The 24,142-nt window shown below is 39.8% G+C and overlaps 1 protein-coding gene across 1 annotated transcript in view; it reads left to right on the plus strand.

Moving 5' to 3' along the window:
• LOC124159567 (structural maintenance of chromosomes protein 2) overlaps nucleotides 1-24,142 on the plus strand; it is an 80,222-nt gene that overhangs the window by 24,985 nt on the left and 31,095 nt on the right. Inside the window, exons 11-16 of the mRNA XM_046535465.1 lie at nucleotides 4,421-4,556; nucleotides 6,311-6,457; nucleotides 8,906-9,092; nucleotides 17,428-17,584; nucleotides 17,809-17,933; nucleotides 18,307-18,500. Coding sequence (XP_046391421.1) covers nucleotides 4,421-4,556; nucleotides 6,311-6,457; nucleotides 8,906-9,092; nucleotides 17,428-17,584; nucleotides 17,809-17,933; nucleotides 18,307-18,500 — 946 coding nt within the window. The remainder of the gene's footprint in view (nucleotides 1-4,420; nucleotides 4,557-6,310; nucleotides 6,458-8,905; nucleotides 9,093-17,427; nucleotides 17,585-17,808; nucleotides 17,934-18,306; nucleotides 18,501-24,142) is intronic.

The following is a 24,142-nucleotide window of genomic DNA, read 5'->3' on the forward strand; positions in this document are numbered from 1 at the left end:
TGATCAAGGGTTTCAATTTTTGGACAACGTTATCGTGAAGCAACGTTAAACGGGACGACGTTAAACGAGGACTCACTGTATTGTCAATCACTCATGTGACAACTTTGCAGATAACTAGTTTTCAGACCTTTGATGGCTAATCTTATAATGGCACACTGTAGCAATTCTCTCCACGCTCACAAGGGGAATGACCAAAAACAGGGTCTCGGAATTCAATCAAACTTGGAATCAATGAAAAAAAAAGCCTGGTACAGGAATCGATCCAAGGACATCCGGATGAAAGCTGAGTATCATAACCACCAGACCGCGACTGACTCATTATGGAGGGCTATTTCAATGGGATTTAACCTGCAAATTTTTAACTGCTTTTTTTGTTTAAAGTATTTGTTATGTAACTCCACATGGGGAGTGATTTGCAGACTGCTCCCGTTAGACTACAACACCAATAAGTTTGAGCGAATTCTCAGACCTGGTTTTAGTACACTCTCCATGTCAATATCAACCAACCCAGGTTTTAGCAGCTCCATGAGACCCAGAAAACTACACTGAGCTGCCAAAATCTGGGTTGGTTGATATTAAACTTAATGTGGCGTATTACTACTGACGTGTTTCTTAATGAATTCCTGCTTTGCCTTAACCAACTCTGAGAAAATACCTTCTGCCTATGTACATTATTTGAATAGGGTAGTTTCCTTCAACGAAGAAAACGAAAGGCATTGATTGCGATTCGTTACCCACCATTAATGTATTCATAATAAACAAATTACAGTGCAACCTCGATATAACGACACCCCACGGTGTACTAATAAACACTCGCTATAGCGAATTGTCGCTTTACCGGAGGTGGAGCAAATAATAGCCAATATACCTGTTGCGAACAGATATACAGGAACAGGAGTGGTGCGGCGACAGATAAACATCTATCCGATAAACGTAAGCATAAATCCAGGTGAAAGGCGATGTTTTTTTGCATCACTAAATTTCCTTACTCAAATAACGACTAACTATTCAAACAATTTATAAGCGCCACACTGAATAAAAATCATGCAAAGCATTGTTTCGTCAATCATTATATTTATCGAACGACAGTTTACCACATAAATTTGAGACTGAGCACTCCATTAACTTCATTTCTAACAGATCGCTGGCAATTACAGAGGTTAAGGAGTCTTGATGAAAGTCTTTCGGCGGTGAAACCCCTGCTATGGCGAGAGCCAACGCCATAGGGTCTCGTAAAAACGAATTTTTTAACACGCCTCTTATAGGGTCAATTGACGGTGCATCGGCTATCCCTCGTAAAGCCGATGTCCCACGGTCAGATTTGCGTCAAAATATTTTGATCAAAATTTTTGTCCAAAAATTTTGATGCAAATATTTTGATACAACTGGACTGGGGGTGTCCCACGATGCATCTCATTTTGATCAAAAACAAACGAAAGACGATATTTATGTAAACAACTAGGAAACTTGTGGAGGTGGAGGATTCTTTCTTTTTAAGCAGGCGAAATTGTTTGAACAGGCCTCTTGAACATTAAAGATGCGAAAAAAAGAAAACAGAAGGAATGCTGAACTTGGCCTTGGCTGGAAAAGGGGTATGAAAGCGTTGGAATAAGCATGCTAAACATGTTGGAGAAGGAGTTGGTCGCCGATGTTCCCGTTTATTATCGATAATAATTGACGACAAGTCAATATATTTTCATGTCCCTTATCAGCAAGGTTGAGGGCAGAATAAAATGCCAGGATACAAACGTGAGGCAGTTTATTCCCGCGAGGAAAATGTTATTAATAAATGATGGACATTGTGGTTGAGGAGATGTTATGAATAGTGCTGTAAGCGTGCATTTAAATCACATTTTTCTCTCCTAATCTAGCAGTTTCTAAAATAAGGTCCTTATCCTATAATCATAGTAATAGAAACGGGCAGCTGTAGTGTTTCACAGGTACAATCGTCAGTTCATATTAGTCATTTCTCCAGCTGCTCGCTCGCATTGTATGCCTTCCATAAAGCGTAAAATTCGGCCTCGATACCTTAAGAAAATCTTTTATTATTTCCAAAACATCCCTCCTGGTATTGCGATTCTAAAGATTGCTTCCTTTCTATTTAAGATCAACTGATTATTACGGATTTCCTAGTTGAGAGCTTCCATCGCCTATCACTGAGACAAATATTTGCTCATATTTACCTTTAGGGCCACACCAGGCGATGAAATAGACGATCACGAACGTATATATATATTTGAAATAATGTTTTGTGAATTCACTTCGTGGTATGGTGATATTATAAATTTAAAACTAAACCTTTTAGTATTCCATGCAATACTAATGAAAAAACTCAACCGGTTTCGATCTTTTCAGGTCCTTATCTAGAGGTTTACGATTAAGATAACGACCTGAAAAGGTGGAAACCGGTTGGGTTTTTAATGCATACTGTGTGGAATACAACAAAGTTTATTTTTGTGTCCATAATATACATAATTATTAATTAAAATACTCATGCAGACGATAAATAAGTTTAACGTATTTGGCCTGTGTGTCAGCGCTTGGCGATGCTTTTTTGTCAAAGGCCCTGTGATTGGTTGGTTTCATCCAATTGGATGAAAATTTAGAACCTGTCCTATCCATTTGTACAAATCGGTGATTTGTACAAACGATAGGACCAAAAGCCAGTTGGACAAAATTTTGACCGTGGGACAGGGTGCGTGTCAGTTGCATCAAATTTTCATCAAAATATTTTGACGCAAATTTGACCGTGGGACATCGGCTTAATAGCGGGGGTGTCGCTATAGCCCGTACTCGCTTTAACGAGGTTCCACTGTATTTGGTTTTAGAAATACCGGTTTAGACGAATGGCAATGGTCAATTTTAACCTCATTTGAAAAAGGCCAGATTGGCACCCATGCGATGCCACTCCACGTGACGTCACAGGGACCTAGATGTTATATGAGTAGATCGGAGTTTTACATCTTGTGAGATTATCAATGCATGCATGAGGCACAGAGCTCAGGGAAACATGTCTTAATAATCACCTATTAAAAGTGGCTAAGGTCAGAAAGTTTTCTTCGTTTGATAAGGTATTAATAATCCTTATTTAAGCCAAGCGCTACCAGCTAGCAGGGTACTCTGCTACCTGCTAGCATTCTGTGTCGTATCAGCTCTCAAAGCCTCACCCCAAGGTCACCTCACTTGCGGCAACGGGAGCCAGAACGACGTCACATGGAGTTTTCCTAGAATTACTTCTTAGCCGTCGCGTTTTCGCGCGCTTGAAACTTTTCACTTTTTAATTTAATCACGAAAAATAGATATCGTCATTTAAAAATCTAAAAGCGTGAAATACGTGCTCCAGGAGTAATAATCTTTCGATTTAGGCAATAAAAAATAATAGGAAACCACCCTATTGGAAAGAAGAAAGCCAGGCGTTCTCATGGCCCATGTTAGCAACATTCTCCTTTTCCTTCCACGCATGCTTTAAAACTACCATAAAACAAAATCAACTTCTTTGCCTGCACCAGAATCTCCCCTTCCCTTCAATCCCTCCTCAGTAATCTTCTACTTCCCAGGACTAACCCAACACCTTTTTCTTTAAAGAATGTGACATTTTTGATTTGTATTTTAGTCCCTGGAAACATTCACAGGCGTACAAAATACGCATGGTACATGGGCGTGGAGGCAATATAAGCTTCCTTATGCATAGGGTCAGGGGAATCTCCACAGTACTAGACTAATGTGCAATGCATTACTCAATAACCCTCTCAGGATAGCCTACACTTTTGGTGAATGTTTGTGAAAAGTAGAATGGTTGGGATGGGGTGGATATTTGAGGAAGGGGCTGAGGTCCTTCTTTGGGAATGGATAGCCTGGGAATTGGTGTTTCACATTCTCAGTGCCGTCGTTTTGGGCCTTCATTATTTTTAATAAAAACTTCTTTTGTTGTTTGATGAAACATTTGTACTTTTCCCTACATTAATGAATTAACTAATCATCACAAGTATCTTTTAGCCTAAAACAGCGCAATTTAGAGTAAAATTGAAAAGTATCCATGATTATGCTGATAGTTTAACTTGTGAAGGTTTTGTTGTATTTTTCATGACAATATACCTTTAGTTTTTAATGTATTGATTTTAGGTTTTAAAATACTCTGAGGTTTTCAAATATTTTATGAAGGAGTAATAAAATATTACGAATAATTGGTGATATTTTGATGATTGGTCAGTGAAATGAAAAATTTTATATCACTGGCCACTTTAGATTTCTAACCAGAGTAAAGGCCCACAGGCCTTGTGTTACTTAAATCATATTTGTAGCAAAAAAAAAACAGTTTTGTTCATGATTACCTATTCTTTATATGATTTTCTTACTAGTAGCTATGCTTGCTTTTCTTCTTTTTGCGAAGGTATAACATAGTATGTATTTTTTTTTGCAGATATTCCTTGAACTTCCGATATTCAGATCCGGAGCCCAATTTTGATCGCTCGAAGGTGAAGGGGTTTCTGTGCCAGTTGATTAAGCTTAAGAACCCTGCTTTTTCGAATGCATTGGAAGCAGTTGCAGGTGGAAGGGTAGGTTGTCACAAACATTGATCTTTTCCAGAAGCTAGTTTATTTCTATTATAATAGTCTGTTAAACTATCATTGCTGAATAAGTATGGAATGCTTAGATTTAAAAATTTTAACATGGAATTTTCATGCCTTTTTACAAGGATGAGGTGAAAATTTCTCAACCTGATATAGAAATGGCGCTCTGATCAGCAAAGCTGTTTGCATGCATTTATGCAGGGGGTGGCTTGCAAGGTTTTTCAAAAATTTATTTGAATTGAACTTGAATAGTGTGTGGTCATAAAATTCTTCTTTAAGTATACTGGGACTAGCCACGGTGATAACTTTTACGGAGTCACCTGCAATGCACATGTTGTGCAAAAAATCCACAGAGGAAAAATCTTTCGCCTTGACCGGGATTCGAACCCGGATCCCTCGATTTCCGGTATAGTCCACAAATTTCCACAGGGGAGAATGATGCCTCGGTAGCTTAACTGGCTAAAGCACTCGGCCGGAAATCGAGGGATCCGGGTTCGAATCCCGGTCAAGGCGAATGATTTTTCCTATGTGAATTTTTCACACAATGAAATTCTTCGTTCTGAATGGATAAACCCCTTAGGAAAAGTATTTGAATTTGACTACAGTTTATGGGAGCTCCTTCCATGTCAACAGGTAAAAAGTGGGCAGATGTATTGAAATGTGGTCTCACATCCCTTGAAGGTGACCTTTGCGGAGGAAGGCCAAAAACGGCAACCATATCGTTAACGGTGAAAAAAGTGCATGATATTGCGTTGGACGAAGGGTGAATGAAGGTAATTGTGAAAGCTTAAGCCATGGAGATATCGGAAGAAAGTGCGTGCAAGATCTTGCACAGTGATTTAAGGTTGCAGAAGGTCTGTGCATTTGCCTGGGCTGGCTTGTCCAAATGCTGGTCAAAAGCAAATGGGCGAATGATTTTTGCAGAATTTTTTAGACTCATTGAACTTACTTCCTAATTTTGTGTGGCGAATTGCCACCATGGAGGAGACCTGGGTCCACCACTTCACACCCAAAATGAAACAGTTGTCCATGCAGTGGGTGGAGGCCGGTGGTTCACTGCCAAAGAAAGTGAAGTTGATTGCACCTGCCATGGCCAGTGTGTTTTGGGATGAGAAATACATCCTGTTAAATGATTACCTTGCAAAAGGCTGAAGAATTATGGGTGGTTATTATTTGGACGTTCAAGTCCAGCTGAGTGTCAAAATTAGGTGGAAAAGGCCTGGCATGAAGAGGGAAAAAGTCATTTTTCACTAAGGCAGCACACCTGCTCCCAATGGTACATGGTGATGGGAAAACCGTGGGATTTGGGGTACGATTTGCTTGTTTTTCTTTACTCTCCTTCCATTTGTTCTCAAAATTGAAGAAATTTGTTCTGCATCCAATGAAGAAGCTGAGGAGACCATAGAGGAATACTTTCACAACCTAACTGACTCTTACTTTCATGAAGGAATGCTGATGCTGGAGACATGCTGGACCAAGTACATTGAAGTCATTACATCTTCATTTTTTAACAGAAAGTCTGTCTTGCATAGTCATAGTCTTGAGGAGAACTTTTCACCTTACCCTTGTATGTTTTTGCCTTTGTTACCTAGGATTGTGTATGTACACCATTATTATGAAGTCAGTGTTGATAATGTGTATATCATTTGCTATCAATTAGTCTATTGTTATTCTTAATAGTGCAATCAAGAGTTGTGCTCTTTATATAGTACTCAAGCATGTTTTACTCTTCATTGCAGCTGTACAATATTGTGATTGACAATGACCAAACTGGTCAAAAGTTACTTCTGAAGGGTAATCTAGCGAACAGGGTGACATTTGTGCCTCTTAATAAAATTCGAGGGAGCACCATTCCACCCGACAAGCTGGCATTTGCTCAAAAGTTGGTGAGTAGCCACTTAATTAACTTTAATTTACTGTATTTTTTAGGGATGGGTCGAATAGTAGATTTCTCGAATTCGAATATCGAATTCGAATATTAAATCATTGCTCGAATATTCGAATACCTCGAATTTCGAATACCTCGAATACTAAACGATGAATGTGAAAATGTTTGACTAGGTCGCCTATGCAGCAGGAAACCCAAGATTTTGGCGAGTAATTGTGATTGCCTTTAAAGGATTCAAACAGGAATTTAGCTGATTAATGGAATATTTTAATTTTATGTAAACAATAGGGTAGTTTCATTCATTAAAGAAAACGAAAGGTATTGATTGTGATTCGTTACCCACCAGTAGTGTATTCATAATATACAAATTATTTCGTTCTAGAAATACCGGTTTAGACTAATGGCAATGTTCAATTTTACCTCATTTGAAAAAGGCCAGATTGGCGCCTATGCGATGCCACTCCACGTGACATCACAGGGACTTAGTTTTTACACGAGAGGATCAGAGTTTTACATCGTCTGAGGTTACCAATGCATGCATGAGGCACAGAGCTCAGGGAGACATGTCTTAATAATCACACAGTCTGTTTGATAAGGTATTAATAAACCTTATTTAAGCCAAGCGCTACCAGCTAGCATGGTACTCGGCTACCTGCTAGCATCCTGCGTCGTAATAGCGCTCAGAGCCTCGCCCCAAGGTCACCTCACTTGCGGCAGCGGGAACAAGAACGACGTCACGCGGAGTTTTTCCTGGCATTCATACTTACCCGTCGCGTTTTCGCGCGCTTGAAAATTTTCACTTTTAATTTAATCGCGAAAAAATAGATATCGTCTTATAAAACTCTAAAAGCGTTAAATACGTATTTCAGGAGTATTAATATTTCGATTTAGGCAATAAAAAATAATAGGAAACCACCCTATTTGAGCATTACGCCTCCGTCGTATTTCTTCTTCTTCCCGGTATTTATTTTCCTGCGCAAAATGCTTAAATAAAGTCAGAAATATGTCGTGTTTGGTCTTATTCTTTTTTAAATTACGCGCACATTACTAATATTTCAATCCAATAAAGGTGTAATAACAATTGCCGAAAGTCATTGTTAGACACCTTTCGGGCTAGTAGATGACTCATGCAGCAGTTGACCTCGAGAAAGGGGGAAATTCGAAGCAGGTAGGTAGAAAAAGGTCAGTGGGTGAGAAAAGGGGGTGGGTGCGAGACACGTTTTTATTTTTCTCGCGGAACTTGATATTTTTTGAAGCTAAGGTTTTTGTAATACAATCCCTGCGCGAGCTGGGATCTTTATTTTGATTTCGGAGAAGAGGAAATCGTCAAGAGTGGGTGAGGCGAATGCTGAATGGAGGGGAATAGCAGATCGTGGGAAATGCGCCAATGTCACTATCCCACGGCACTGAGTTCCTCCCTATGGTAGTTTCATCTCCTGGGGAAGATTCAAAATAAGTGCCTGTCATTATTAGCCACAAAGGACACATGGCAAACACCTCCTCTCATTTTATCAAAAGATGGATGCGGGAAAATGGTCAGTGGGGAGAAAGAGGGAAGGGTGAAACAAGATTCTATTATTTTCCGGTAACTCGATATTTTTTTCAAAGCTGAGGTCTTCGTAATACGATCCCTGCACGAGCCGGGACCTTTTTTTTGTTTTCGGGGAAGAGGAAATCGTTTGAGGGGGTGGGGCGAACGCTGAATGGATGGGGATAGCGGATCGTGGGAAATGCGCCAATGTTGCTATCCCACGGAACTGAGGTTCTCCTGATAAGGGACACCTGGGAATTTCGGATTTTTTTCATCCGATCAATTTCGGTTCCCCACGTCGAACTCTTTTCACCGCTCGAACCCGTGAATTTGATGTATTTCGTCAGCTTGCTTAAAACGGCGCCGCATGCACTAGACGACTAGAGTTCTCATTTTTCCGAGTCAACTACCAACGACGTGCGAGCGATAGTTTATGACGCGAAATTCATAGTATTCGAGGTATTCGAGACGGTACCTTTGGCATAACTATTCGAGATCTCGAATATCGAATACTTTCTATTATTCGAGGTATTCGAGTATTCGCGGATACTATTCGCACATCTCTAGTATTTTTGTAATGGATAAGTTTTTATTTTCACTGTGATTGAAATAGCATTCAATTCCATACATTTATGATTATTGGTGCCTTCTCCGTTGCTCTTTGGTTCCACTAATTCTTGATGGAACCAAGAGAGCAGGAGTTCACTTGTGGAATTGACTCTTTGGTTCCATTTTGAGTTGCAAATCTCGGATACGCTTAAAACTCGTAATAGGTTCTGTTTTCACAAACTGAGAGGTTTGACCATTGATACTGAAGTTAGATATCATACGCTATGCAAGAAGAAAAATCTGATTTTCATATTGCAGTAGTGATGTAATTTTCTCCTCTTGAAATGTGGCGGAATGTGATTGCAGGTTGGGGCGGATAAGGTGTGGGCTGCCATACCGCTTTTGGAATTTGATGCCACGGTTGCTCCTGCCATTCAGTGGGCATTTGGGAGCTCTTTCATCTGCAAAGACACAAACACAGCCTCCAAGGTGGCTTTCCATCCCAAGATATTGATTCGTTCGGTGACTATGGACGGAGACACTATGGATCCAGGTTTGTTTGCCTTTGCCCTCTCTAACCCCTTGCGCTGTAATGAGTCTGGCTCGTCATGAACTTTCGATGCAAAACTGCGCAATGACGAGCCACGCTTTTTCGGATTTTCATAATTTTAGCAATACTTCTAGACAGGGTTCCCATTCAACCTTGAAAACCTTAAAACCGTGAATTAGCCGTGAATTTTGCATACCGTGAAAAAACTTGGAAAAGCCGTGAATTTCGTCCTAGTGCCTTAAAAATCTCTCACTCTTGATTTTACGATCGTACGACTACGATTCACATATTGAAAGAAAAATGGATATTTTGATCATATTTCAAGGTCAGTCACGCGCAGACATGGCCGCGAATTTATCTGGACACGTATATTTGAAGCGCAATTATTAGTCCATGTGTCATGATGACACATTGACCTTAAGTCAGTACTCAAGCAGGGAGACTGGTAACTGGTAGTCATTAACACTTGCAAAAATTCAGACGCTTCTTAACATCCCTGGCACCCTGGTCCCTGGTCCTATTTTCCCACGCACAACCTTTAGCCAGAGCTAAATTTTGCAAACTATATGTGACGTCAGGAGAGATAGCACTTTCATTGCTGCGTTTGGATTCACTGTGTCTGTCGAGTTTGTTAAATGTGTAGTTTACTTGCGGCCGATGTTTGTTAAGCGATCAATATTTCTGCTTAAAATGGTTCATCTACTAACCGTGAGTTTGAAGACATTTAGAGCGTGAAAACCTGGAAAAAACCTTTAATTTTGTTATTTAGATTGAGTGGGAACTCTGCTAGAGGAACAATATAATTACTTTTAATACTTAACAATGTCACAGCATACATAGTATACATAAATACAGTAAACTCTTGATTTTACGAAGTCAGTGGGACCGGAAAATTGGCACTTCGTAAAATCGAGTTTCGTAAATTCAAACCTTTTTCATAAGTCACGAAAAAAATGTTCGCTTTTGTTTCTTCCGCCGTTTTTTGTCTTTAGTGGTCTTATTTAAATGTTTTCGGTGGTTATTCCCGGTATAATTCATAGAAAAGGCTTTTTGCTATCGATTTATGATGTGAAAAATCGTTAAATAATTATACCACCATAAAATTCCCATTTCTTGTTCATACTTCAACATCAACGATCGCTAAAGAAATTCGCGACCAGTTTTGAAAACGTAATCAAATAATGAATTTCAATGTTTATTATAAGAATTAACAGTAATAAATTTGTGGTTAGGAGCCAATAGCTACTATTAAGTATGCAAAAGATAGATATTTGTTTCTGACACCCACGGAATTTTAGCGGCAGCCGGCCTAACCGCCATATATGTCGCCCTCTATCGCTCAGTGACGAGAAAAAAAGAAAAACAAGGGTCTTAGCCCGTTTCCAAAATAACCTTTGTAAGTTAATATTTCGAGTTACTTCGTATTTTCAGCAGAATGTGCTCTATTTTCACTGAGATTCAATTACGATCATAAAAAACGTAGGATGTGATTATCTTCTGGCGAATATTTGAAGTAAATTCTGTTTGAGTTCTCCGTCCGACTACTGTGTTCCATCATCCTCGCAGACGTTGCCATAAAAGACTTAATTCTTCATCAGGACTGTATTCTTCATACCGGGTGTGAGGTGACCTGTTCATATAGTATGTTTCTCTCCTTTTATGCCGACAGGAGCAAGGTTCCAACCGGAAAACGACAGGAGAAACATCTTACAGTATCGGAGAAATATAGATAGAAACGTTATTATCCACATTGATTGTTTTCCTACAAGAGACGTTTTATCATTTCTCAACGTGGTTAAGTATTGGTTCGCTAGCGTGAATTCCCAAAAAATGACACGCAAAAACCTGTACCGTCACCTCATTTAGTTTTCGTGTTCCTTTCTCCGCCGTATTGAAAGTTAGGCAAAGGATCATTGACATAGAGAAAAGATTTTCTTAGTTTTAGCACTAAAAAAGAGTCGCGCCATAATCGTAAATAAATATAGTGTGGAAAGAGCAAAGAAATTAATTTCAATTGAAAAGTCAGCTGAGAAGAGGAGAGACAATTATAAGCGCGGCACCATTTTCCCGATAGTGGAAGATACTTCTTCCGCCTCTCTCCGGTTAATAACTTCCCCCCGTTGCAGGTAAAGATGAAGCATGCCCTTCTCCACAATCGGGGAACGTTCCCAGTGGGTGGGGTGAATAAGAGTGGGATGGGGATTGCCTGAGGGAAGAAGTGTGGTCAGCACAAGGACTGGTGAAGGGGGCAGGACAAAGAAGGGTGGGGAAATGGCCTTCAGCTCTGCCTCAGTCTACTTTTGGGGGCCGTATTTTTTTGCGACGCACACAAGCTCAGTCTCCTTAGGGAAGGAGTGAATGGGAAATGCTGGGGAAGGAGGGGTTTGGGATGCGTAAGGTGGGTGTCAGCAAGATCAGCCAAAGGCGGCAGGAGGGAAGGGACGGCTTTGGAAAGACAGAACCCCAGCATGGGAGAACGGGGAAGCGTGTGAGAAGAAAGTTCATGGCTAGACTTGGAAGTGCGTCTTCATTACGAGAAGCCTGAAATATAAATTGGCGGTAAATAGAGCCCAGTACTTAAGATATTTAAGTTGTTCATTCACAAAGGCCAATATATACACGAAAAGATATTATGGCGCGGATTGCATGTATCAACGTCCATTTCGGGATGTTATTAATTTCTGTTCCCATTTATAAAAGTAGCAAATAGATTTGAAAGAATGATAATCATGAATAAAAATATCTAAATCGATATCCAAACGCACATGAGCAAAATAGATGAATGTATACATACCGATCCATCGCAAGTAATACCGCTCAAGCTTCTTCCGGTATAGGACTTTAAAATCCTGGATAATGCCTTGGTCCAAGGGCTGGGACTTGCTAGTCGAGTTCGGGGGTAAAAAGAGGACTCGAACATTAGCCAATTTTAGATCTTCCACGTATTTATGAACGGTGGCATTATCCATTATTAAAACAATTTTGCTGTTCTCTCCAGCAATTTTTCTCTGTAGACGTATAACCGTTTGCTGGAAAATTTCTCGGGTCATCCAGCTGTTTTTATTTGCATGGTAAAAAACGGGGAGGGCTTCCAATTTTACATGTTTTAAGCACCGTGGCCTTTCAAATTTCCCAATGACAACGGGCTTATTTTGTCCGTGCCCGTTTGGTTGACGCACAGCCCCACAGTAACACGCACTTTACTCTTTTTCCCCCCATGGCACCTTTGCCCTTTGAAACCCAGGGTTGCGTCAGGTAATTCATTAAAAAATAGCCCAGTTTCAGGGGCCAGCGAGGGTGAGCTCGTCGAGGAGAGGGTCCCGGATTAGGGACCCTTCGAAGTGCTTCGGTGAAAAGTAGTCAAGTAGTCTTCGAAGTACGTTCACAGCAGTGCAAAGGGTTAATTAGGGGTGTACGAAATACTCCGCGCGACCTTCCTGACATGTTAAACTACGAATTATTGTCGATGCTATGTTTACGAACACGCACGTAAATAGGGGCATAATGTCAGCCGCGATATTTTAACTGAACTCCTACTCCCCCTAAATTCCCACAGTGAGGTTTTTGGCGACCCATTTCTCTCCAAAGTTGCATTATCATTTACGATTTCGCACTTTTGATGGACCACAGTTGGAAGCGCTGATTTTTTAGCTACTTACGCCGGCGTAACTAGTTTTGTTGACAAATTTTTCGCCGTAGTTCGTATAAACGAATGCCATTTGCTCCTAGGGACCGAGCCGAGGTTCGTAAATTCAAAAAATTTTGTATAATCGAAACTTCGTATAATCGAATAGCGCCATGTATTTAGCATAGGCTTTTCACCGGGACCGCAATATCACTTCGTATAATCGAAAACTTCGTAAAATCCTGCTTCGTAAAATCAAGAGTTTACTGTAATTCATATTTCATGAAACATGATGCATTGGAAGGATTAAAATGATTTTATTTGAGTAGCGATAGCTGTGTTCTCCATGTTTAATAATCATATTTTTACTCACGGTTCAATGTTGATTAAAAATTACAAAATATCACTTCACCACCATTTAAAAGAGAACCACTGAAAAAATAAATAGAGAATAGGAGTACTATATTCAGAAAATTAATCATTATTAATTATTAAAAATTAATAATTAATGTGGAAGGGGTTAAATACGTATTCCAGTGTCACGTGGGAAAGAGGGGAGACTGCAAATGTCACATTCATTTTTCCCCGGTACATCTGTGATGTAAAATTGGGAGAAAATTGGGTTAAATTAAGTTAATCACGTTTCAACTGTAAAATATGCTGAAATCCTAAAGTGTATTTTCCCAGCAATGCAAATCCCACATAGTAGTACAGTAGCCCCTCAATTGTTTATTGAGAGTATGTACGTACAATGTTTTTTCTTTTAATTTCTGGAATATGCTCTTAATTTCCTTTTCCTCCTCTCCTCTCTTGATGAATTCCCTTGGAAACAGTAGTTATTGCCTGTAGTTATTCAAGATGTTTATCTTTCTACATATATCTATGCTCTTATTAGAAAAGTCTGGCTGTAACATTGTCCTTAAGTGCACATGTGGCAATATTTTAGTCCTAGAAAGGGTGGTGACCTTATTTTCTCTCAAACTATTTTAAAGTTTTGTCTTTTGCTGTTTTTTGTAAACTCTCCTCTAATAATTTTCTGATGCGTGGAACTGGTTAACACACCTGACTGGCCATCGTGAGATCCGGGTTCAAATCCCAGCTAAGTCAAATATTTTTTCATAGTGAACTTCATTCTTAGGTGCATTTAACTTTGCACCCGTGCGCGTGACTGTGTACGAAGTCACTTGTTCCTGCAGTGCTTTGGAATCATAGAGAACATCATACCAAACAATAATAATTAATAAGAAAAAAATGTGTAAATAAATCCTGAAAAAATAAAATTATAGGTGGGGAATCTGCAAATCTCTCAAAATTTCTAATTTTTTTTTTTATTCATTACTAACACATCACCCAAGTGTCACCACCAGATTGTGTGTGTGTGAGTGTAATATTGTGTAATAGAAAAGGATAATATAAGATTTAATTGCGTTTGCTCAAGCCCCCAATGGGCCATGGTTTTCATGAAACATTGCATTACATTCTTTGGATGGAAAAAGCCTAGACTTGTGCATCCCGCAGTGGAATAGTGATGCAATATAATGAAAATCTTGTCATACACACTTTTATGGAGAACCTTTCACTCCGTTGATAGGCACGATGAAGAGCATGGAAGCAATACATATTGCTGTTATGTTGCAATATTATTATGTCACAGGTTGCATACAAGGAGGTGTTTATTATCACCACAGGGATAGAACTTAAAGTCACTGCGCTCTATGTCACTTCTGTTGAATAATTAAATGTTTGAAAGGTAATTTTGCTGAATATGTATTGTGAACAATATATCCTTTTTTTATGCAACATATTTTCACCCTGAAACCAAGCATTGAAGGCTATTTAATTGTTAAGCAAGGAGCACTGCCATGATGAATTTAGCTATCACAGGCTCTCTCTGCCGTGTTTATTATTGACAGGGAGAAGGTGTTATTGAAGTCTGTTAGAGTCACGGAACTAGTACTTTTGATTGATAACATCTTGAAAACGCGATGGGTACAAAGATAAATGATTCGAAGGACCAGGCGGTTTATGATAATTGAAATTGCAATACTTCGGTTTGATGATATATTACAAAAAAGGAGAACTCTCCCGTTCGACCATTCTACATGGCGACCAAAGGCTGACTGACTACCCTCGTGCCGGAACACGTGGGGGCAGTTACAAAGTTTGACTTAACACCAATTTGACTTACTCTGTAAATAAAAGAAGAACGAATTGAATTGGCGGGAATTCAAACTGGATTACAAAGACTTCAAACAAAGTCTGTTAGAGTCACGGAACTAGTACTTTTGATTGATAACATCTTGAAAACTAAAGCCCAGTGGACTCTTGCGTAAAGACCTTTCTCTTCAAATTTCAATTTTCAATTTCTATCGTGCTGTGAAGTTTGAACGTGCTCTTGTGGTGACACTTGGGTGCTTTCCCTTGTCAGTGAATTTATCCATGTCTGACCTTGATACACTTTGGTGGAAGGCCTGCCTGTACTGAAATTATTTTAATCCATGTTTGTGGCATGTTGCACGTGCAGGAAACATCCGAATATCCAGGCTAACAATGGGGAGAGGCGGCACGAATAATCGGAGATAATCCAAACTTTCACTCTTATTTCTTATAATATTCACAATTTATGTAAATCGTATGGTAGATTCTTGTTAATGGGGCCACTGGTTGTTTGGGGCAGCTGCTTAATAGGGGCAGATCTGTAAGAGCAGAACCCAATGTGTAGTAGAATTTCCATGAGTTTTTTTCACTTAACTGGGGCAGTATGCTACTGGATTCGGCCATGAGGGGGTGACATCGACTATATACTTTCAATGAAATTTTAATTTTTCTATCTCACGATACCATTTTTTTTAAACATGATCCTTCTTTTGTCTTCTTTTTCACGTAGGTTAACTATTCTTGCCTTATTCTTTGAGCTCTTATTGGTAGATCATATGGTAGAGGATCCGGGTCTATTTCTGTATCTTGAGACCTCATTCAATTTAGTGTCACTTTTAAGAGAAGGGGACTACTTTGTCAGTGTTGTCGGCTATAGATGATAGGTTAAGAGGTAAGTGTTTTGGGGATAGAAGGCAGTGGGCAATGACCGTCAGTTTTAGCTTTTTCTTGGCCAATGGCCACCCTTGGTATTGGGAATTAACCAGTGGCGGCTGTTGATAATTTATTTAAGGTGTGCATTAGAGCAGATATAGGATGATTTAATTATATTATGTTAATACTAATCCATGAGCATTATATTTTGTTGTTATAGAATACATAGCAAGCAAAGCATGTCACTGGTATATTCTACCCTTAAAATTGCATGAACAGAAATAATATTAGCATGCATGGAAATAATTATTCTAAACACGCCTTTACAAGTGACGGTAGGTGAAATTCATTCTCCTTTCCTTACACCCTATGAGGAAGTAGTGTAGAAAACGGCCAAACAGATGACTCTGTAGACGGACCTGGGCGCAGATAGTGTAGGTTGCGGCAACACCTCTACTCTACTTGCGAGTCACTCACCAAAAATATGCGTGTGCGCACTCGCATGGTATTGAGTCTGCTCCCATCACCCATTTGAACAGCACCTACCCCCCCCCCCCCCCGCTTACTTCGTCCCGTCAGAGAACCCACAAGCGATCGCATAGACCGAAAATGCGCCCGGTGCGATGCCACGGGACCTCACACTTTTAGAGCGGTGAATTCGAAAAGGAGATAGCTGTAGCATTCGGAGCTTCATGTTTCTTGCATATGCAGACAGGATTTTTATCCTTCTCGTTGCAAAGGAATAGTTTTCTTTTATTATTCATTCATCTTTGGGTGTGCGCTTGCTAACATGCGTGTACGCACGCGCCGTCACTGGAATTAACCGGTGAAAATGAGAAAGAATTGGTGACACCCATGGTGGAGATTTAAGAGTGGGTACAAGCCAATGTCCAACATTATTTTTTGCATTATTAACATCTCATTTCAGCATTTGTTTAGGCACATTTACAGTATACTTGACCTTACTCAGGCAGCTGCTTAGATGGGGCAAAATGTGCCAGTGCCTATATGTCCTAATTAAACAGAATCTACCGTATTATTGTTCATGCACATCGTCCGTTATTTTAGATTGCTTCAAGGCCTCATCAGAGCTTCCTTCACTTGATCACAAATCTTTTTGGCGGTGATAATGTCCACGTATTCCCACTGGTCCATATACATTAGCAAACTGTCAATGCAGGCTAGTGTCTGGCTGTGGCTAATGTGATCTCTACTCCCTTTGTCTCCGCTTTCTCTTCCATCGCTGCCTTCACTTCTGCTACTCCCTTTCCTTCACGTTTGACCTTGACTGGTTGCAGCGTAAACATGCCTAAATGTGATGAAGTCTCCAGTTCCCTTAGGCTTTGTTCAACCACACCCAAGTAATTGCACATTTTTGGTATGAAAAATACATTAAAAACCGTAGGTAACATTTTCTTCTTTCCTTCGTTTTACATGGGGACTTCTAGTGGGAATGATCAGCCTTGTGTGTCCTTGCATTAAAATATGATAATCCTGTTGTCCGAGTTTATGTTTTATCAAGGTTGTCGAAAAAATTGAAGGATGGTGAAACTCATGCAAAGTGGATAATCCGAAGTATGAATAATCTGCACAAGCATAATCTGGAGTTTATTATGCACAGTATTACATATCAATGCTTTCTAAAATCTCTTTATTCTCTTCTCGTAATGTGAATGATCAAAGGTGGCACTGTGTCTGGAGGTTCGGCGCCTAAAACTGATGCTTCAGTTCTCAGTCACCTTGAAGTCCTTCGCCAAGCCAAGGAAATATGTGAAACAAAAGGAGCGGAGTTGCAGCAGGTCGAGAGAGAGGCCAAGTCCATTGTCAAGGTTGCCGATAGGTATGTAGTGTCATGAACTGATGCTATTTCTGGTGCACTCATGTAATGAAGTATAACCTTGACAGAATGATACCTGCCCCTCAATTCTGTAAATGTTATTAGCTTAAAACGGGTGCTAGTTATCACAGTGATAACTAGCAGCTCTTGCTGCTCGACTCTGCGGCAAGGTTGTAGTCCAAGGGGACAGAGATGTTACGTAGTGGCTGTAAATTTCATTTCATCAGGTACCGCACTCTGCAGCAGCAAATAGACATGAAGAGGACCGAGCTGAATATGCTCGAGGAGAGATTGAAGCAGACCACTCACCATCAGCACCAGGAAGAAGTGGACAGGCTGAAAGTTACCATTGGTGAGTTTCCAATTCTGTTCTAGGCTCAATCTCACGAGAAAGAATTTCTTCTTCAGAATTTATAATAATCACTCAAGTGTCTTAATCATTCTGTTTTGAAATACCTCTGTTGTGTCAAGCCATGCCTCTCTTGTTACAAGGATATTCCATCGCATTTGCTATTGATATCCTAGTGGTTAGCACACTACAATATGACACAAGCAATGTTGGTTTTAGGCCCTAAGAAGTATTTTTTTCCTATACATACTTTTATATTTGCCTTCTGCATCAAAAATAATACACAGCATTCAAATCTTGGTGCCTCTTCTTGGCTTAGACGTTTGGCATGTAAGTGCTCGAATGAATTGAGAGTGAAAGTGGATGATGATTTCAGAGGAGCTGAAGTCGAGGGTGAGCGAGTGCAAAGAGCAGGAGTTGGAGGGGCGCAAGAAGGTGTCGGAGCTGGAGGCGAAGATTGCCGACTCAAAGGGGACGAGGGAGCGCGAGCTGAAGGCTGCGCAGCAAGTGATGGACAAGGCCAAGGCCAAAGTGGAGAAGAGCGAGAGGGACTGGGCCGGCAAGGAACAGGTCGGTGAACTACGTGATGTGCATTTGTTTGATTGTTAATTGTTGAAGGTTTAATTCAGGGCCGGCCTTAGGGCGGGGCAACCGCCCCGGGCCCCGCGTTCTTGAAAAAAATAAATAAAATATACGATAGTTTTGAAAATGCAGTTTCAACTATTACTGTATTGTTAAGTCCGTGCTAGACAAAAAATAATGTTATGAAAAAGGAATAATAATGCAGTAATTTTTATTGTGCAATTGCATTTGTCAGTACAGTACTGTGTCGTGTGAGTGATAACAACGAGTGAGAGAACTTGACATGAGTGAGAGCGGGCGCTTTTGAATTTTATGAATAAATATAATTATAAATTTTATTTGTATTATACTATTTTGAACTCAACTGCGTGATGGTATCATAACGGCTTAATTACGAAGTCTGAATTTGGGAGGGGAACACATACTTAGCCAGAGAGTGGTAGGGATTCAAAATGCTCGAGTTTGTAGATGGGGTATAGAGTTAAATATTTTAAGTGAAGGGCCCCGCACTGAAGGTTCGCCCCTAGCCCCGCACCTGCTAGGGCCGGCCCTGGTTTAATTTAGTGAGAGTTTGTTACATTGACAAGGAAAGGTTAGGTGTTCAATTGAGTGTTCAGTTTATAAATAGACATTAATCAGTGTTTTGTGATTCGTCCCTCTTTCTCTTTCATCGAACACTCCCCCGACAACAACCAAACCAATTCCATCAATAAATATGAATAAATAAAGTTTCCTGCATTAATCAAACGACTTACATATGGTTTTTATGGTAAAATTTTATCTTTTAAGGAAGGTGGTGTATGAATAATGTGATAATTAGTGTTTAAAACAGAAAGGGGAAGATTTTATGTATTTGAACTGTTCTTATTAGCAGGTAATTAATTTACTTTAATGTGTTTTAAAATATTTAAGTTACTTGGTTTGTGTGTGTTCCTTTTCTTATTTGTTGATGGATTAATTGGTTGATTGTTGTCAGGGGAGTGTGGAAGAAAGGGACAAATCACAAAACACCATTTAACGTCAATTTATTTAAACTAAACTTTCATCTCTCTGGAAATCTCTGAAATTAAATTTTCATGGTTAATGTTAAGGAAATCTCATGAAAATACTGTGTTCCTCTGAATGTAGTCCGCCACCTTGAATATAATCCCCCTTAATTTTTGGGGTTTTATTTTTGGAGAAAAATTCATTGGAGCTACCCATAAAGCTTCACACGAATCAGACCCATCATTCGGATTGGTAGGGTTAACTACCACTCTCAATGTTACAATTCCTACAGCAGTTCTGCCTAAAGTTATTCAATTTCGTTATCATTTTTGGAGATGTATATTTTACCTAATAATCAACTATTTTTAGCAATAGAAATGCAAATTTTAGCACCCACTGCCTAAATGCACCAAGACCTTTGAAAATGACTGGTAGAAAGTTGTGCATTATGTACATGTTGTCGTTCGGATTAATTTGTCCATATTCAATTCACATGTCTATCTTTGAAAATACCTTTTAGGTGATTCTTGCTGTGTATAACTGCATTTGATGCGTCTTTCTGCATTGTTTGTTGGTGATCACTTGTTTTTTGCATGTGTGAATTACCTTTGTATGTCAAATTTCACAGATTCAGCACTATACCCTTTCTTCAAATTGCTATTAAGAAGTATGTAAAACTACTAGTGCTCTCTTGACGAAATCAGTACCCCATGTTACTAGGCTTTGCCTAATTGAAAAAATAACATACAGTGGAACCGCATTAATGTGAGTACGGGCTATTGTGAGACCCCTGCCGGTACAAAATATAGTATAGAGTGTTCCACGTTTAGTTGACAGTACGGGCCTAATGGAGAACAGGGTTGCCAAGCTTCCGCTCCGCCGGCAGGCATCCTGACAGCATATGCAACCATACATTATGTAGTGCCAAAATGGTGTAGTTCAAATAGGAGTTTGGGATCGCACGAAAGACAGTGTGAATTAAGAAATTTATTTGCATAAACTAAAATATCTTTGCTGCAATATCAAAGGAAAAGCTTTTTGTTATTTTACAGTTGTACTTATTCAATATGCACAAGCTATATAATGAATAATCTCTTATGTCAAAAATAACAAGTGAAGGATAGTAAAATTTATCGCCACTTCTGAATGTGACAAAATTTCTATTCCTTCCATATTATGCAATATATTTTTGGCTATGGCTAGTATTTCATAAAAGGCGATGTTGTATAAAACAACGATGGTTATATCAGACGGATAATTGGCTTTTCAATGTTATAATGAAAATTAACTCTAAGCGTAATGTCAATGTCCACTTCCTTGACAAGGTGTTGGAATCTGTTCTCCAACCAACGTATAGCAGTACTTAGTCATAACAAATTCCATGAGGGTTGTGGCATCAATTTCTGGTGTCCTATAAAAAAGGCTAGTGTCCTAACTCCCCTTGCCACACGCATTTTAGGAGGCTTGTTGGGTAGTATGTAGATGTAGATGAATGTCAGGTGTACTATTCAAACGAGCGGCAATGTTATCATCCATTTTTCTGATAACTGAATCATGCGAAGTGAAACGCTTGTACTTCATCATCCTGATGTTGCATTTTTAGTATCCCTAGATATAATCATGGCACAATAGCAATGGCAAAACTTACCATGAATATCAGCATGTACTCAAGTGACAATGAGCAGCTAAATCCTCCCTGAAAACAATGTTTACAGCATGCACTCTGTGTATTTCCGGACTCCCAATGGCAGTTCAGGCACCTATGACGTCATGCTTTGCTTCGGCAGAGCTCGGATGTCTTCTCTCGGTGGTCGGCTCAGAGAAATTTTTCTCGATTTTAAAGTCAATTTTTTTATTTCTTTTGATGATGAATGGAGAAGCTTAAGGTATTTTTGCGATTCCATTTGACCTGTTCAAAATAGTTTTTTCAGCAATTGACGACCCATGCAAGTTCCCCATTGCTGGCGATCTGTTAGAAACTAAGATGTAATGGAGTGCTCACTCTCAAATTCATGTGATAAACTGCCGTTCAATAAATATATACAGTAAAACTTTGATTTTACGCAGTTGGAGGGACCGAAATATGGGCACTGTGTAAAATCAAAGTGTGTAAAATCAAGAGTTGGTATTGAGGAGGAGTATAGTTTTCAGGATAACACTAGCTCATTATTGCTCGGAAAATGAAGCCTAATAATCTTATTTACTCAAAAGCAACACCACAGATGACATGTTACCTTAAGAGAAACAACTTTGCTTTCCTGAACAGTGTTTCCCATGGTTGAACAAAATGGTTGAAATGGCATTTCTGGCACTAAGATTACTTCTGTTACCCAGGAGAAATTTCGGAATGGTGATACTAAATGGTCGCAGAGAAGCTAATTTTCGAAAATATTCTCATTAGAAGCAGTTTTCAGGATATCCGTTTAACCACCAGCAGACAAACAAAGATTGGAGATTGAAGAAATGAGATACCTGAGGATAGTCATCCAAATTAACCCCATTAACAGGGTGCAAAATTTTGCTAATACATCACAAAGGCTTTACACCCTGTGGGCCTGGGTTCAAGTCCTGGCAGTAGCAGAGACTTTTCAGAGATGGCCCTATCCCTACTTGAGTCTAATGTGGAGGGCACTTCCAGTGCACCACTCTGCCCATCAGATGGGAAGTTAAGTCCTGGTCCATTTTGAGCTTATCATTACAACCTGGCTAATGCCAACATAGGGTTCCTATCCCCCCAGCCCTTACTTCATGGCGCTAATGACCCCAGTTGTTGGTTACCTCCAAATAGCATACCATAGATAATACGGAGGACCCGGGATATTCGGAAATTCAGATTTTTCCGGTGCTTAAATCACTTTTTTTAAGTGAGCTATTTAAATGACCGCGCAACTGCCGTCATGCCGCCCGTGATGAATAAAAAATGACAAATAGTCCTGAAAATTTTTCCTTCTTTATAATTTATATGCATTAAAAAAGCATTTCCCCATTAAATTTTAGCATTAGTAGATTGACTCTTCCGGGAATAGCTTCTCTGTCGGCATTCTTCCGCGAATTCAGCGCCGGGACCTTCGACTCACAAGCCGAGTGACTTAGCTTCACGTAATATTTTGCTTCCCCATATCTGATAACAACACCGGACACTTTTTGTATATCGATTTAATGGTACTAAGCCATTCCTGAGTTTAAAGGAACTGCCTTATCACTCACGTCTTGAATTTGACTTCAATGATTACATGACGATTGACGACGCGAGTTATTCTCTGAGGGCATTAACTCCCGTTCCGTTAAAACGCTTGCCACCTAGCGGAGTTAAGCTAATAGCTATTCAAGTTCCAACCATATTTAACTTAAACCGTCTGACAATGATATACAAGTTGAGTCGGTTCTGATAAGCGCGCAGCGCAAGCAATTTTCCCTCGCCTCCATTTGTCCCGCAGATGTGGGGTTAGCCTGGGAATGAGACAATGCAGGCTGCTTTTACCATCGTGTTGAATCACCATCGACTTACGTCCATACTAGAAGTACGACTATCTTTTTTGTATCACCTTGGAAGCCAAAATTTTGGCACGGGAGTATTTTTAACGACTCATTTCGCCATTATATTTCGCTGGGGTGACGGAAAACATAGCGTTGGCAAAATTCTAGAAAGCCTTGCGTTGGGGATAGATATTCCGTAGCTCATAATTCTGGATATAAACAGCGTCGATCAATAAGTCGAATAATAAACGAAAGGTGATAATGTTAATATCTCCAGCGATCATGTCTTAATCAAAAGTAGTTACGCATGCACGGCGATTGCCGTGTGTTTTAGGTTTCGATATCCTTCTACGGCGAATTTGAACTAAGAGCGACATTCGCGTTCGTAATGGAGCCTGAGAGGGCTCACGGGGAAGCAATAATTAGATTCGCGATGTATTTAGTTTCACGCTCTACAGCGCGATGTCATTTCAACGGTTCCTGTATTCATTTTGCAACTCATTGAGACGAAATAATAACCTAACTGCATATTGCTCCAGTCGGATTTTCAAAACAAGCCGAAAGACAACTGCGTAAAATCAAGATTAGCGACCTCTTAGGGGCTGGGGTTATGCTGCGCAAAATCGAAAAACTGCGTAAAATCAAGAAAAGATGTAAAATCGAAGTTTCACCATTGCAATTCCCTATGCTTTCTGGCCGGACTTGAATGCCGCTGCGTAAAAACGAGACTTGATGTAAAATCGAAGTGCGTAAAATCGAAGTTTTACTGTAGTTCATTTTCGTGAAAATATTGTGGCGTTAACAAATGACAATGATTGATCTTCTTTTGTTCCTCGGGCGGCAGAATGCAGGCACACTCACACGTCCGTGTGTTGCGTGAATAGAGAGCCTTTGAGGGTAGGCACCATGACCAAAGAACACAAAACACGTTCAAGCTAGAAAATGAAACTAACAGAGCAATATGAGAACATAGTTAATTTATCTTCCTATTTGCTCTACACAATTTAAGAAAACAAAGAGAAGATTAAGTCTGCTCTGGTGCAAGAGAGCAAACCATCGTAACAGAAGCACCTGAGGAATTCAGAACATGAAGAGTTAGAAGGAGCTTTGTTTCGGGTGGTTTTGCCCACATCAATCTATTGAGAAAGGGGGTATGCTTGAGGCTA

The sequence above is a fragment of the Ischnura elegans genome, chromosome 5 (assembly GCF_921293095.1).
Source record: "Ischnura elegans chromosome 5, ioIscEleg1.1, whole genome shotgun sequence".
Lineage (NCBI taxonomy): Eukaryota > Metazoa > Arthropoda > Insecta > Odonata > Coenagrionidae > Ischnura > Ischnura elegans.